At 37.4% G+C, this 16194-nt stretch overlaps 2 protein-coding genes across 3 annotated transcripts in view; one reads left to right on the top strand and one right to left on the bottom strand.

Moving 5' to 3' along the window:
• LOC145780732 (protein FAM227B-like) overlaps positions 1 to 16194 on the top strand; it is a 79756-nt gene that overhangs the window by 9193 nt on the left and 54369 nt on the right. The gene's annotated exons all lie outside the window — the stretch shown is intronic.
• Positions 541 to 11506, bottom strand: LOC145780734 (uncharacterized). The gene is made up of 3 exons (XM_082592360.1): positions 10759 to 11506; positions 4195 to 4298; positions 541 to 3082 (listed from the first exon to the last, which is right to left on the bottom strand). Exons 1-3 carry the CDS (start codon positions 11408 to 11410, stop codon positions 2765 to 2767), a joined length of 1074 nt encoding a protein of 357 aa, XP_082448486.1. The 5' UTR covers positions 11411 to 11506; the 3' UTR covers positions 541 to 2764.

Below are 16194 nucleotides of genomic sequence, written 5' to 3'. Positions count from 1 at the left end.
GGGTTCACAAACGGAGGGCAAATTTCATCTATCATATTGATAAAATTAAATAAGAAAAGCAGATTACGTAATAAATGCTCAAAATTTAATCTGAAAAAAGGTGATTGGGATAATTTTATCGGTGACAAAATTAAACAAGAAGAGCAGATTATGCAGTAAATGCTCAAAATTTAATCTGAAATAAGCTGATTGGTCACATTATTTACCAGTGGAAATTTCCTACGTATGGTTCCTCACCAAATCGAAGGCTTGTGCGCACTTTTGTTTCATTAAAGTTACAGTTTGAGTGTAAGCAGCTATGCGTTTTCTTTCTCCTAGGTAAGACCTTGGTAATGTTGACTCGTCTAACTTACTGTACTTCATGAAACACATCTTCGTTTTTCTAGCACAGCACTTTACGTAACTTCAACGTCAAGTGTTTGCCGAGTAAGGACAAGAAATATGCTAACCTTTGACCCCTGCTTCACAAGCCCTGATCGGCACATGTCGGACATTTTCGGAAAATCATTTATCTGCAAAATGTGAAACGACGTAGAATTTTTGATTTATTTCACAACTAACAAACTAGCGTGGTAAAAAAACAACGAAATTATATTGGTGAACAAAACTTACAATACCATGGGATTGGAAATACACATACAAAACATTTGTTAAAAGAAGTGCAAATAGATATTCTAGTTTTCGTAAACCTATCCGCGATACCTTGGACGGCGAGGTTGTCGTTTGGCAACGTTCAATTAACTTAAAAAGAACGATTGTGTTACAATCAATCGTCACAACTTTTACAAAATAAACGCTAAATATGATTTTTGAGAATTTAAACCACGGCTGTGGCAGTACATTTGGCAGTTATTTTGTACATTTGGCAGTTACGTGTACATTGTGGACATGTACATTTGGCAGTTACGTCTAAATTATGGCGGTTGTTGTTTTTTTACTCTTTACTGATATCTTTTCTAAGCTTAAAACATTGAAAAGCGCGTTTTCACTATTACATTCCGTACGCCAAGGATCGCAAGAATCGAACGGTGGAAGTGAATTTGATGCAAACGAAACGACACGAAGTGAAAGGCAGTAGTTTCCATTGCGCCTTTTGAAGCAAAAAGGTACAAAATACAACACACAGCGAACAATAATTATTGAAGAACTTGACTTAAATAGGATAGACATGTATAATATTCAACTCAATTTTACATCGACACGGCGCCATTACATATTGAAATAGGGATGGGCTCAAAATTACAGTTGTCACTGCATTCGAACCTGCAAATAACCATAATTCTTGACCTCATGGTTTTGGGTTTGCATAAAGTCGCATACACACTATTTTTTACTTAGTCACATTATGATTGATGCATTTGTACGTGTGAACTTAAAAAAAGAAGGTTCTACTTCTGAAAATAAAATGAAAATGACGCGCCCTTGCTATAATAAGGTTCTTCTATTCCGCACCAACTTTGGTAGATATGTTACTCCGATGGTAAAAATGTTTTGCAAGCTGCAATTTTCTTTGGTAAAAAGCGGTGGTAGTGGATCATCTTACGTTTTTTCAACGTCAAACTAAATTTAGCATGCAGTTTTGCATCAACCTTGCAGAACACCTTTCCAGGCAGAAAAAAAAACATGTAAAAAATGCAACTTTCGCTGGTTCGGTTCACCCAGGGTGTGGCAGTGGATGATTTGCAATGCATCAGTTAACAAAAGAAACTACATTTTGTTAATAATCGTCAAACGATGTTGTTTTATCATTGCGCAACTATTTAAGATGAATGTTATGTAAATTGAATTTTGATGAAAGATGGATTTAATTTTGCATGACGTAAACATCAATGGACGATAAATCTTCCAAATCCTTTTTGCATCTCAAGCGACACCCTTGCATGTAAGTCCCTAGACAGCAAAATCCATCATAATAAAGAAGGATTTTGCTGCCTGGGCCATAGATAGAGATAAATTATTAAGGCATTGCATAAAGCATAAATAGAACAGCTTACAAAATATAAATACTGTATTAAAAAGCATTCATTGACAACAAATTGATTCATGCAACAAACTTCACATACAAGCTTTGTTAAAGAGACCAAACGATCAAAGACTAATCGTGAAAATAGCACAGGCCCCGACGTTCAAATTCCTCATCTTTACCGAGTTTGTTTTCAGATTGTATGTTTACAGCAAGTTTGCTCCAGAACGACTACCGAATGGTGCAAAGCAACTAAGTCAAATTACTGTGTTGCCGTTTAGCTCGAACTTTATTTTCTCAAGAGGCTGAGGGCTAATTACGATCTTAGAGCCATTTTGTATTTTAGTTTGGAGTCATATTCTTGTGAGCTGCGAATGTCTCAACATATCCAGCAAAATAATACTATTACCCTTTAGATTTTAAAGGACACAGTGTCAATGAAGGATTTCAGCAACTTAGCAAATGGTAAACTCTTTGTCATTTTTTGTGAATAGCGAAGTCAAGCAAAACTACTATGAAAAAACATTGGTATATTTTTTTTAAATTCATTAGTTGACAAATGTTTTTGCAATAAATATACAGAGCTGAAAGAAAAGTAATTCCAAAAGTAACAATGCGACGATTGTACAGTTTATTGTATCTCATAAAACTCATAAAAATTGAAGAAAAGGTCGCTTCAATTTATTCCTCTTGTTTCTTGTACAGTGGGTCCGGGTACTTTTCCACTTTCGGCTTTGAAGCCAACTGACCTTGTTTGATAAAAGCTCAAAACATTCTTGTGGAACCACAGCTAGTTAAAATTCAGGCAGAGGTTTTTGCCTTTTTAATCTTCTTGGATTTCGGTGTTCTTCCGCGGGGTCTCCTGTGTTTTCCTGGTCTCTTAATTTTTTTCCTTCTTCTTTTTGGAATGATTGCTCTTATCTTCTGGAAATGGGCTGCGCTATCGTTCCTCTGAAGTTTTTTCTTTTTCTTTATCGGTTTTCCTCTTTTATCGAAACCCATGTACAGTTGTTTTTGAATTGTTCGTTTTTTTCCCCTTTTTTGGATCACTCGGTAAAAGATAAAGTAATTATTTTCGATCAAACCCTCATGGAATTCACATTCTGGTGCGTACTTTTTCTGAAACACAAAATAGAAAGAATGTTTATAACAATATACCGTATTGTAATCAATGGCCCAGCACAGCATAAATTGACATTGGTGTCTTTGCTTTCAAGTAGGCCTTATTCGTTTCACATCACTGATTCTGTTAAAGGTCTCGATAACACTATTACTAGTAATACCAGCAAGCTGTGACGTATGGTTACTCGGTCAGTCACTGTCCAAAAAGATTATCTCGCAAATAGTTTCAAAATTTTGTTTACAAATTACTTAATATTTAGGCTCTTCATATGCTTTTAAAAATATACTGGTTCTAGTGCTTTGTTGACCAAAAAAAAATTTTGCGATTGTTTTTACGACATTTTGTCATGCTTGCTGATATTGTCATGATCAGTGCCTGATCTTGGAAAATGGCGCAAAGGTTCAGGAATAATTTCTATTTTCGAGCGAGTTTAAATTATCGATGATTTTTCTTTAGATTTTCATTCAGGCCGCGGTTTTCCGTTGGCACGCAAGCTGTCACAGGACTTGCAGCACAAGGGCAGCCTTGTTCTACAGACTTTCTGCTGCTTTGCAAGAATTTTGTGCATGCATTAGGTTGACGTTACTTTGTGGTTTGAATGGCGTCAAACGGAGACGGTGCTGCAATTAAATATTGCATCTATTTTTTGCGTTTAATCTCTGCTTGGCTCTTTATGTTTTAGTATGCCTAAATTGCATTAAAATGATCAAGGACTGCTACTGCAGATTACTTGTTGTCCTTGCCAAAGTTGCGTTTAGTTTATAACTGTCGCAGAGTTCTGTCTCATTCTAATTAAACGCAATTTTCTCCTGCAGTTGCAACTGACTTCGTTGCGTGCATTAGCCAAAGTTGCATTTGAGGTTGGGCTCAGTCATATAAAAAAGTTCGTCTTTTGATGTGGTTTCAACGTCGTTTGACGTTAAAAGATATATTTTGCTGCTGGCTGTGCAGGTATGTTTTAAACCTACAAGTGCTGAAAAATACACGCCTTAACTTTTGTTTCAGAGAAAGTTACATGGCATTCACATATGCGAGTTTATGATTGCTTTCCTACAATTCATCCATTTTAAAACTGCAGAAATTAAAATCAACTTTTGAATAAACTTACCAAGCCCTTTAGACGGCCTCTTTTGTCCATAGACAAAAAGCGTCCGGATTTCTTCCCTTTAATTACTATCACACCAGTTTTCACTGAGAAGAATTCAAGAACGCCTGAAAACAAAAACATGTGTGAAAAATCTGCTGGATATCACTACAAAGACAGTGTAAGTGTTACACTTTTAATGAGCTGGATTGCTGAGTTGTGAGATATCTTTCTACTTGCAATTATACGAACTGCCAACTGTTTAGGTCTATCGAGTCGTAACCATAGTCAAATATGCTAATTTCAATACGAGAATGTACGCCTTACACAGTGTTAAGATAAGTAACATTAGTATGCGTTTATTTGACAACCACGAGGTCCGTAATTGTTTCCTCGGCAGCAACAAAGTCTTTTGCAAACTGTGCACTGTCAAATTAGTAAGAAATTATGCAAACAATGGAGATGAAAGGCGATCTTCAGTAATGGTTTCGGTTCGATCGCCAAGTGAGCTTAAGTTCTCACCGATTGCTTGTGGGTGATGACGTAACGAAACGTGTCGTCTAACTCTTGCCACACATGAAACACTTTATAGTTTTGGCCTCAAAACACTTTGCTTTTTTAATGACGTCACTACAGGTTTCGTTGTCGTGTTCACGGGGACTGAGTTGTTCGTCAATAAATATAATAGGTTTGTCTCCATAGAAAAAAAATATTACGTAGAGACAGGGCTAACTTCCTGCTGACGAAGAAGTTTCATAACTTATAAGAAGATAAAACTAGAGCGAAGGGTGGCCAGTTCCTTTTCCTTCAGCAACTATGCCTACCCCCCAATTTATTACGCCCTGGGTAGAGGACTAGAAGTGAGCGGTGTTTTATCAACAACCAGCTTAAGCCGGGTGTCAAACCAGGTTCCCATAATTGCAAAGCCAACGCCTTATCCGTTGCGCCATCCCACCACCCACAAAAGAAATGGATATAAAAACCCTTAAAGCATTACGTGTTTGAATAAATATTGGTAGCTGTTTAGTGTCTTACACATACATTAAATAATGATCTGATGATATTGATTAATTGTAAATTTTGTTTGCGCTTGCACTGCTTTCTGAACTGCAAGCAGTCTCTTAAAAAACAGGTGATTTTTTGGCAATAGACAGTTCAACACGCCTACCAAGAGGGCTTCATTGTTTACAATAACAACGGATAACAGTTTCGCGTCGCTTTGAAGATGGTGTTTTTGTTGGGCCGAAGGTCTGACCAATTCTTCGATTCTTTTGGCCAGTCAACCCTGTCTTGGTCAAAACAAGGCCGCGTCATCATTCTCATCGACACTGTCCAAACTCTTTCAAATGATTAATGACCTTTGGATGACACAAGCTTCATATCAAAACCGAATACTTCACTTACACTTTAATCTCCAGCGAAGGGTAATGAAGTACTTGAGGGTTAATTAGCCGAGTGATAATTTCAAAGAATTACTTTTTTCTCATTCACCTTCCTTTTTAACCTAAGATACCTTTTGTTTTGGATCGGACTCTATTTCCTTTTTATGTTCTTATTGCCAAAGACTCGTGGTTTATATTGAACACAATCAGTCGTTACGCCAGGTTATGTAATTTCAACAAAATGTTTATAGTTTTTTTTACTAACAGGCCACTCTGCCTTATTTTATTTTACCATAAGGTAGATTAATCACACATGTATGCCACAGAACATTGCCAGTCATTTCGATTGATGTCAACATATCTACGTCATATTTTGACTTGACAAGTTTTTTTAGACAGTGACTCGGGAGTGGCACCTGTCAACTTCGTCGCATTTGAAGACTTCAGTGTCTAATGAAAATACTGACCTGTTTTTTCATCTGTGTTGTTTTTTTGGAGAGCGTTCTATCAAACTATTGGAATTGTCAAGCATTGTGGAGTAATACATGGGTGTGTTCGAACCGCTTAGTCGAAAAGCAATAAATCGAAAGAACAACAAGCAGATTTTCAGTTTTTGTTCTGCGACGTTCTTGTCAATGGCGATTGAGAATTTAACATTCCGACGCTTTAGAATTGCTTGCTTCGTTTGTAGGAATTTGATTTGCCCCTTGTGGAACACCTTCGAGTGTCTGGTTTGTTGTTTATGAGTTAGGACACTCGCGATCTCTTTTACTGATGTTTAATGATGTTTCTTCCACTGTCTTATAATGCTCATAAGCAAGAAGATGAAGAATGATGTTTCTTCCACTGTCTTATAAATTTGTATCTTTTTGCACAAACAATCCAAACTTTAATGTAATGTTTTTACAATTATGTTTTGTTAAAGAACCGATTTTGAAAATCTGCGTTCTTGGAAAACATTTCTCCTATAAAAAAACATCAAATTTTTTCTTCTTGTATTTTTACATAAATTTAACGTCTGCACACGATGAACCAATACAAAAAAGGACAGATTTTACTAGCTGGGAAACAATAGTGAGAAGGAAATGAGCATTTCTAAGATCGATTTGTTTCAAGTTGGTTGGAACAACGGTAATGGGCAAAATACTTAAAGATTAATGTATGCCTCTACATTAAACAACACAGCATTGTGTGGTTTAACCGTGGGAAACATACCCCATCAACAAATCGCATTATCTTTGCATTGATCTTTTGTTACTTAACGTTAGATTTGGATTAAAAGAAATAAGAAAAAATGTTGGAAAGGGTTAGATCCCCAACGTTGTCTCTTCACCAAAACAAAACATCACATTTTGACACCTATTTGATTTTCTGCACTTTCATGTTTTCAAAAACAAGAGTAATGTTTGTTCAAAACTTACCCATCAAAAGTTTTACTTTTTGCATCGTTTCAGCATGCGATTGCGTTAACATGTCGACTATCTTTCTAGCTAGGGACAAAGCAACGCATGGTGCTACCACAATCCTATACGGGGCGTTGGTTAACAACAGACATGACTTATTGCAGTCCGGATGACAGTTTTGCAAGTGAGCGTAGAAAGCTGCTCAACATAATCAGCTTTCCAGTGATCTAGCGAGATGCAAAACTTTTCTTTATTTTTCACAGCCTTTTTTCACATTTTAAATTTAGCCAAAGCAGGCAAATAGAAACTGAATGACAAAATGATTGAACGGTTGCATGGGTGGTCGGAACTCATCACAAACTAAGTCCAGGAAAAGGTAGACAAGTCAAGTCAAGCTTTTTGATTGCACATCTGTGAAGTTCTCTTTTGCAAACATTGCATGCAACAGCGACAATTCGACCACCATATGTGAATGCTCAGCTGGCAAAATTCATTTTTTACATTCGTGTGAAAGCTATAAATTTTTGTTTCAATTATTTGTCGGTGGGCATGTCTGCGTAATCAATCAAACTCCACCGGACAGCGAAACTCAATATGAGGTAATGCGGCGGAACCGTCATTTCGCGCTGAGATTTCCCTGCAGATTCGGTGTGAGAGAAGAACAGCACGAAAATATATTGCTTTTTTGTTTTTCAGTTATAATTTTTCCTATTGCGTTTTACCAATAGACTTTTTGTAAACTTTTTAAATCCTTTGAAAGGACAGGCGACAAAAGCTCAGTGATCGCGTCTTTGGCACGCACAACTCACGTGTGGCCGCCCAACTTTCGATCCAAAGACCATATCTGTTGTATGGGCTTTAATTCTGTATGCGTATCTGATTAAAATCTTTTTTTTGTAAATAATAACTTGAAAAACGATGTGAAAGGTTGAAGCTATTTTGGGTTTGAACTTAAGTTATATTTAACTATCACCTTAACCGCCTTAAAGGCGTACCAAATCCTTCGCTGTGTTCAGCATTGATGCTACCTGACCCTTACATTGAAGGCGGCCCACTTCAAACTCTAAAAGTGTTGGAGTTTTAAGCTTACTACAGTGGCTACGTGATTTCTCAGACGATAACATTTTCACAATAATTTTTTGACGGCGGCAATTCAACAAAAGCTCTTCAAACCACTGAAACTGCCAAACTGATGGCTAACCTTGATCCTTTTTTGCGTATTTCCACACTAGTCATAATGGCCTTTTAAGTTGATGTCGATCATTTTGCCATGTTTCCATCTTAAATTATAGGAAATCACGTCGAGCATGGCAAGAGACGGCTATGGATTGAATTGAAAGAAAGTGCTTGACTAGGACAAATGCTTTTCTATGGACCTTGCTAACAGTTGATAAAATGCATGATCTTGATGACCGCGATGAATAGAGGCTATCTCACTATGCCCTCGTCCTTGTGCCTCAGTATTCGGCCTGATTGGAGACCCAATTATTGACTACCAATCCCTTTTGCCAGGTTGACAATAAGAAAATTATAGCTTTACTTCAAATGAGATAGAAAGCCGTCAATTAATTTTGAGACTAAATAGCTCCTCTCGATATCTTTTAAAAAAGTCATAACCTCTTTTGCGAGAGTCAGGTAGCAAAAAGCCATGGACTTCTAAATACTAGAATATAGAAGACGTCCATGAAAAAGCGAACAAATTTTAACGTGGTTTGTTTCTTTTTGAACTTTGACCGAAGACCTATGTATTATTCACTTAAAAACAAAGTTACTTGAACCCAGTTACAACGCAAAACACGTGATTACGAAAAAGAACATGTTGTCACATGGTTGACAAACCACCAACCACGGGATGGACTGAAATAGATTTCACCCCACCAGGCTGTGTTACAAAGAATAGACAAGTATTTTGAATATATCTATAGTTAAGTAACAATCGACGTCCACGTTTATAACCCACGTTTGACGCACTTTGTTGCGATAGTCCATTGTTGTGGTGGATTTGCTGTAGCCACGGACAACAACACAACAGTTGCCGACAAAGCGACTTCTTTTTTCGTCAAGCAAATCGTGAAATAGCGGTCTTGTGACGTAATAACCGACTATTACTGCACTACCACCGGTTACACCTAATGCAAATCAATCAGAAAACAGTAACACGAAATAATGTACTCAAAGGTGAATGTGTACAGTATATAATACAAAAGTTATATTTGGTGGGGTACTACTATCGTATTTACCAAATTCTTCTTTTATAACCAAATGTGTGAAATCGAAATTCTCATCCCCACTAGAACGTTATTTTTCATGGCCTATTTTCAGTTATACTGTACTTCAACCGGTGTAACGGTCCAGGAGTGACCGCAGTCCAAGAGTTACCAGGGTTGCCAAATATAATTATTTAATTTTTTTTGAAAATTATTGAAATTCTTACTGCTCAAAAAGTTACAATGACAATTTTAAGCATTGATTAATCTTAAATGAAAAGGTGTCCATTAGTTTGAGAGCAACTACTCATTAAAACTTAGTTGCAAAGTTTTTGTTTTTGTATTGCTTTCGGATGCGCCGGGCAGCTTTGGTCATTTGTGGTCTGACGTCATTTCTAGACTGCCACGCTGCAGCATCGCGGTAACTTTTGGACCGCAGTAACTCCTGGACCGTTACACCGGATTCAATTTAAATAGGCTTGTAGGCAGATTATATCTCCGAGCATTCAAGCAGAGACATTAAAGACCACACAAAACAGTTCATTTTAAAACTGTAGTTACGATCTCTTTAGCCTTTGTGAAGTTAAACTTTTCTCTGTTATACTCTTCATATCACCCAAATCATTTTTACGTGTTATTTGTCAACCTGTAATTACACGGTGATTGTAACAAGCTCTTAATTACTTTAACAAAATCGTTTTTTTCAGACAGGTGGTGCACAAAGACTATAATTTCACTCTTAGAAAATGCAAGCAGCTTGTCAAATGGTTTAGTTTGTTTCCTCACTCTTTCGTTATTCTCCCAGACAGTAAATCAACGGTTTTTTATATTGATTCAACGTTTGCAGACATTAAATCCGTGCAAAAACGGTTGATTTGCTGGTGAGGCTGTCATTCGGAGTCGTGCCGCCGATCGCTGATGAAATAACACGCATTTTTAATACTTCAGCGGCCAGCGGAAGTTATTGAAATAAAACGAATAGTTTGTGTGATCAAAGTGCAATATTCAAATGTAATAAAACAATTAAAATGCAGTAAAAAATATCACGCTTCAACTTTATTAGTGTTGCTTTTCTGTGGCTTCTGCATTACGATGGATTTGAATCCAGGTGCTGTTTTATTTGTCAGTTTCAGCTACTTTTTCATTCGCAAACAACATGTTAATTGGCATAAATTAGTTGAAAATGTATTTTGTTTGAGCTGAACTTGATTGCGATCGTCGTCATCGTCTGAAATTTTGTTTTATTGGCTGAACATCGCATCCAATGTTGCAAAGGGAACCGAAGCCATTGCTAGCTATACTTTCTCAAACCAATTCTACTTGCTAAAGGCATTGGAAGATTATTGAAACGCGTCCGTCAATGTAATTGACATAATTAGAAATTGTGCGCGGTGGCGGGTGAATTGGAATGTTGATGTTGTCGGTCTAAGTAACGTCGGCTGAATGAACGACAACACAAGTCATCCAATATGTTTCTCGGCAGCCGATTTTTAGCAAGAATTGACAGCGACAGACACGTGTTTCGCCCATGAGGCTGGGCTCATCAGTATCGCACCGTATTCTAGCCACAAATTTATTCGAAAACAGATAACTCACTGTATGGATTCAGCTTTCGTGTTCCTCTGACTTTCTTCTTTATTTCCAAGTAAAACCCCCCGACTTTGGTGACGAGACGTTGTGGACTGTGCAGACTGTTGGAGATCGCATCTACTCCTCTCTTTTGGGGCGATGTCTTTTGTGGCTTGATCGGAGGAGTTAATGCTCCTCTTAAAACTCTGATGTTCAGGGGTTCTTTTCTGTTCTCGGCAGTGATAAAGAATGGAGGAGATTGAGCTGAAGTGAGCTTAGGTTTAGGAGTTGCCAAAAAACTTGTGTCAAATCCGTTGCTTTCCGTTTCCACAGGAAGCGCATTGCAATGTGTTCCAGTCAAAAGTAACAGGACAAAACTGCAAAATAATATTTGCCACGTGCACAACGCGTAAGAAGAACCGTTTTTTAAATTTCGTCTTGCTCGGTGCGATAACAACTTCACCACGTGAAGACTCAAACAAAAATGGCGGCACAGTTCTCGGTTTGCTGAGGGATGAACTGAAGGACGAGATGTGACACTACGACGATGATAGCAACAATTGTGTGTTTTTGCATTGTTGGTGTCTGCAAGGTGGAGCTTGAGAGCCCATCCGGTAGTGTACTGTTCGCATGCGTGCACGTTTTCGCACTGCGCATGCGTGCATGGCTTCGGTGACATGATGACTAAAAACCGCTTCTTTCGAATAAATTTTTCTTTAATATAAACAGCATTAGGGGTAATAACGCCACTAGATCATCGAACAGAATTGATTAATCAAATGTCTGTAAATAAAAACAAATTGATTTCTTCACTTTTCAAAACTTTTATCCCGATCATCGTATTTGTTGACCCGGATAGACCACTTTGTAACCCGGCTGGAGACGTGTCCTATTTTTTTTCTAAATACAACTTTTAGTTAAAATGTTACATGCTAACTTTTAGTTTTTCTATGCCGAAACATGGTCCGAAGTCGTCAAACATGGTAACGCCTAGAACATCACACAACTAAGGCGAAAGAGAAAATTGAATTAGTCCTGTCTTTGTCATGAGTTACCAAGGGGGTAGGGGTACTTGTATACCTGGGACTGGTATATAAGTCCCTCCCCACCCCCCTTGGTAACTCATGACAAAGACAGGACTCAATTCTATTTTCTCTTTCGCCTTAGTTGTGTGATGTTCTAGGTTTTTCCGTCAAATATGAACTATATTATGTTTTAAACTTCAATCTATTTTCTTATTTGATAGCAAACGGCGGGTGTGGATTGGTTCATGAAATCAAAATATCTTACTTGTTTTTTGGCATCACAATACATTATTTTGTAATAAATATTGTAGGATGTAACATCAATTCTACACTGTATTTTTTTCTAATTTCATGCACTGGCTTGGAGGCCTGATGATCACAATGGCACACGCAAACAAAGTAACCACGGCCAGTCGGCCATGTACAACATCAAAACCTTTTTTAAGTCACCTAACCAGTCCCTTTTACTTGGTCAGATTGCAGCCATTAAATCAATCTTTAAAAAAGTAGCTCACTGATTTGCGGGCTGGATCTGCGCTTAGTTCAAACGTCTGGTTGCTGTTGCGACCGAGTTTCGGCAACATTTTGCCGTTGTAACGTCTTGAAACTCTGAAATATAAAACTGAAACTGAAGCTATGCTTTTTTGATACAATCTACTTGTATGGCAACTAAACTTACTTTTCCTCATCATATATCCTGAGTACAGCTTCAAATAGTCGTAGTTATCTAACAATCGTAGGTCACGGGGTCTGCTTTCAGTATAGATACCGGTAAAGACTAACTTTTCTGTTGGACTTTCGTTTACGCTTTTTACAACTTCATAACCTTTCTGTTATGACGTCACCAAAAAGTGAATAAACATAACGTGAAGTAATTTACGATCGCAATACTCGTATGATAGTTTTTCTCGACATACTGCTCTGAAACGTTTGTATAACCACACCTAACAGCCATTTACAACGATGAAATTTATATCTTGGCGCTTATTTGTCTGTGTACTAGGCTTGCACTCGTAAACCTCGTAACGATCTTTCCGATGTGTTCGTCCGTTTTGTACTTATGTGGCATTGACGGTCAAAGAAAGTTTTCCAACGGTTCGTGTTTGAAGACAGCTTCAATAAAATCAAGTCAGTGAATTTATGAAAAACACCATTCCCCTTCTGCTTGGGAACTACATTTCTTTCTAATCTGTACTTGAACCGGCCGAGCATAGTTTTTGAATGTTTTACAAACGGCTATTTGTTTTGCATTTCGCTCTGTTTTTTCGACGGATGTTTTTGATTTGTTAGATCGATGTTTTTTTCCACTCTTCAACGTAACCTCTGACCTGACAATTTTTTTGTAAAGGTGAATTTACGGCAGACTCTATTTTGTGTTGTCCGACCTCAAGCATTGCTAAGTTTGCACGTGTGCTCAAATAGTGACTGCACTAACTTCTGGAACATCGTATCGTTGCTTTGCATAACTTAATGGTTTACAAAAAAATCCCACGCTAAGCTGACAAGAAATACCACAGACATTACAAATTTTGTATCTATTGATTACTAAATATAAATAGTTTTTTGTTGAAGTTTGCTTGGCAATAATTGTATTGCTTTTATGATAATCGATAAAATTATTGTTTATTGCAGGTCCTTCTGCAATAGGCGGACCTACGCTTTAACTAAACGAACTGCTTGCGCAAGAGTTTTATATTCAAGCTGATGCTTGAATTAGCAGTACCTTCTTTTTCTTTTTCACTTTCTTTTGATCTTTAATAATTTACTCTTTTTTTCTTTCTTTTCCTTCACGAGCAGACAAAAGATGAGCGCAGGCAGTTGTGAGCGTGGCTTCACAGTTCAGTGGTCGAGTGGTTACCACCTTGGGCTTTGGTAGGAGTGGGTTCGATTCCTAGTTGTATCATGTCAAAGATTTTAAAAATGATACCGCTTTTCTTCTTGTTTGCATGAAGCAGTGATTCTAAATTCGGTAATAATGTTTATATGATGACTTCGTAAATCTGATCCAAAATTGAAAATGAGCCTTCTCGCTAAAAGACCTTAGCTGTCGTAGCGTAGAGCAACAATAAATAAACCGTATTATTATTAGCTCTGCCAATCTACAATTGGCTCACTGGTAAGTCGAATAAAATTACCCACGACATTCTACAAAGTTCGGCTTTGTTACTAAAGTTTTGGAGATAATTAATGAATTTTTTTTTGTTTTCCTACCTCATAATAGTAGAAAATTAAAAGAATTTTAGTGGCCTCTAATACTTTCTACCGTTTTATCTACCAAAGTAGCTTATTGATTGATGGACTGAGTAAGTTCTCTGGAAGCTCAGGTTCAGCAATTTTGCATACCGGTACTTGTTGTAGAAGCTTTCCAAAAACTGAAGAAGGCTCGTCGTGAAGTGTTTTCTGTGAATTATTGTATCCACTGGATGCCGCTAAATAGAGAGCTGTGCTTGCAATACGTTGCTCAAGCGCACACCTCTGGAGATGAAGCAGGCTCCCTGCTTGATTTTGCTATTTCTTCGGTCACAAAGTTAAAGTTTGCTGAGCTGAGTTATCAGTGCGTATCCGAAATCTCTTGTAAAAATTTGTGAAGACTTTTCCCGTATTGAAGCCATTATCCTTTCTCTTCTCTTTTGAGTAGAAGATGGATTTTGATACGGAAAAAATTTCCTCAGTTTCTATCTATCTATTTCCGTATTGCGAGGGTTGGAAGCTCAAGTTAGCGAAAAGGGTTTTGAGTCTCACAATAAGACAAGCTCTCAGTTTTTGTTTTTTCAAACAGACTTTGTTTGATCAAAGATCTAGAAACAAGAAAACAGAAACATTGTCTTCGCAACACAAACGCACGCGGTTGGCTCTAGAGCGATGTCACTTGCCCACTTCTTCTCCATTCCTCTTGATGAGTAGCTCTATGGATGAAAGCCAAGCCAACGAACTCTTTTGCTCAGTAAGCTTTTAAAGAGCCATATTTTTGTGGATATTTCCGCTAATTACCAGAAAAATATAACAGAAAAGTGTTAAATGTCATATGACACACTTGTCAAAACAATCAACGCTTTTTATTTTCGTGATAATTTCAATTATTTTTGTTTTTTCGTTCTCGTATACTTCATACTCGTCTTGCAGTTTTTTTTCTCAAGGATCAATTAGTTTCTCTTGTCGCTTGCAACCCTTGCCCAAACAACTGGTTGGAAGTCACAGAACGTTGATTTTACGCGCAATGACAGAAAAATTAACATTTGTTGTCGCTCACATTAATGGTACAACGTTTATGCGGCGGTCGAATACCTTGTGGCAAGAATACGTTGCGATACTGATGAGCCCAGCCTCATGGGCGAAACACGTGTCTGTCTGTCGCTGTCAATTCTTGCTACAAAACGGCTGCCGAGAAACATAACGTTTATGCAATATACGCCAACAGAAGATTATAACTCAAAGCGAACTTGATGGACTATATTTATTTCGAGAGTTATATTTACAGTTCAATTACTACTTTTTGATCATGCATTTTCGTAATTTATTGCATTTTAATATTTCATTTATAAGTTTATATACTTGCTTCTCTGTTCCTTTGTTTTATGGTGTTAGTTCTCCGTCTCTTTCCAGGTTCTCCGTCGGTGTTAGTTCTCCGTCTCTTCCCGGGTTCTCGGCCCTTTTCTCTTCCATACATCCCTATATTTTGCCATCATGCTCATTTTTCCATATGTAATCCTTTTGATCACAAATTCTAACACTTTCATCTTTTACCTTCTACCCCCCCATCCATGCAAATTTTGATTACATTCTTCAGTAGGCCTATATCCTTCAAGCCGAATAGCATGGCCGACCCAGGCGACCCATTGTTGTTTCCTTCTTCATGTTTTCATTCAAATATTCACTTTCGTCCACCATCTTTAATACTTCTTCATCTGCACGTTGTTCTTTCCTATTAACATTCTTTATTTTCTTCCGCAACCACATTTTGAAGGTCTTTTGTTTAACTTCTGCGTTCTTTAGTGCCTATCTACAGTATAAACCATGTAGCAAAACACGCTCTATCAACACAGGAACTATGTTTTTTTTACCGATACTTCTTTCGATTTGCTTAGCAATTCTTTCTCTTTACTAAACATTGACTTTGTTATCCTAAGCCTTGTTCTTGTCTCTTTCTTGAAAGTACACATCTTTGGTAAACACGCTTTCCCGGTATTTAAAGTGAGACACATGTTTAATTCTTTAGCGATTTATTGTGAGGTATACGAGTATTCCTACAAACAGGCTAACACTCTGGATTCAACCGGTTGAACATATCGATTGAAGTTGACACTTACGGAAATTTGCTTACTAGAAAAGATAACGGTTTCTTTTTTACACAACTTTTGCAAAGTGAGACCAACTTGTTTCAACAGATCAACAAATCGGAGTTCGGTTTTCAGTATTTTCTTTACATCAAGCCTAACTA

The sequence above is a fragment of the Aplidium turbinatum genome, chromosome 12 (genome assembly GCF_918807975.1).
Source record: "Aplidium turbinatum chromosome 12, kaAplTurb1.1, whole genome shotgun sequence".
NCBI classification, from domain to species: Eukaryota; Metazoa; Chordata; class Ascidiacea; order Aplousobranchia; family Polyclinidae; genus Aplidium; species Aplidium turbinatum.
This window is presented reverse-complemented; position numbering and strand designations above follow the sequence as displayed.

Bases quoted from the DNA above. Each gene is read 5' to 3' on its own strand.
- LOC145780734 (XM_082592360.1), bottom strand. From the start codon at position 11,410: ATGTCACCGAAGCCATGCACGCATGCGCAGTGCGAAAACGTGCACGCA. The intron at 4,299-10,758 runs GTGAGTTATCTG...TTTTGTTTTCAG, and splicing joins ACGAAAGCTGAATCCATACA to GCGTTCTTGAATTCTTCTCA. The intron at 3,083-4,194 runs GTAAGTTTATTC...TTTGTGTTTCAG, and splicing joins GAGGCCGTCTAAAGGGCTTG to AAAAAGTACGCACCAGAATG.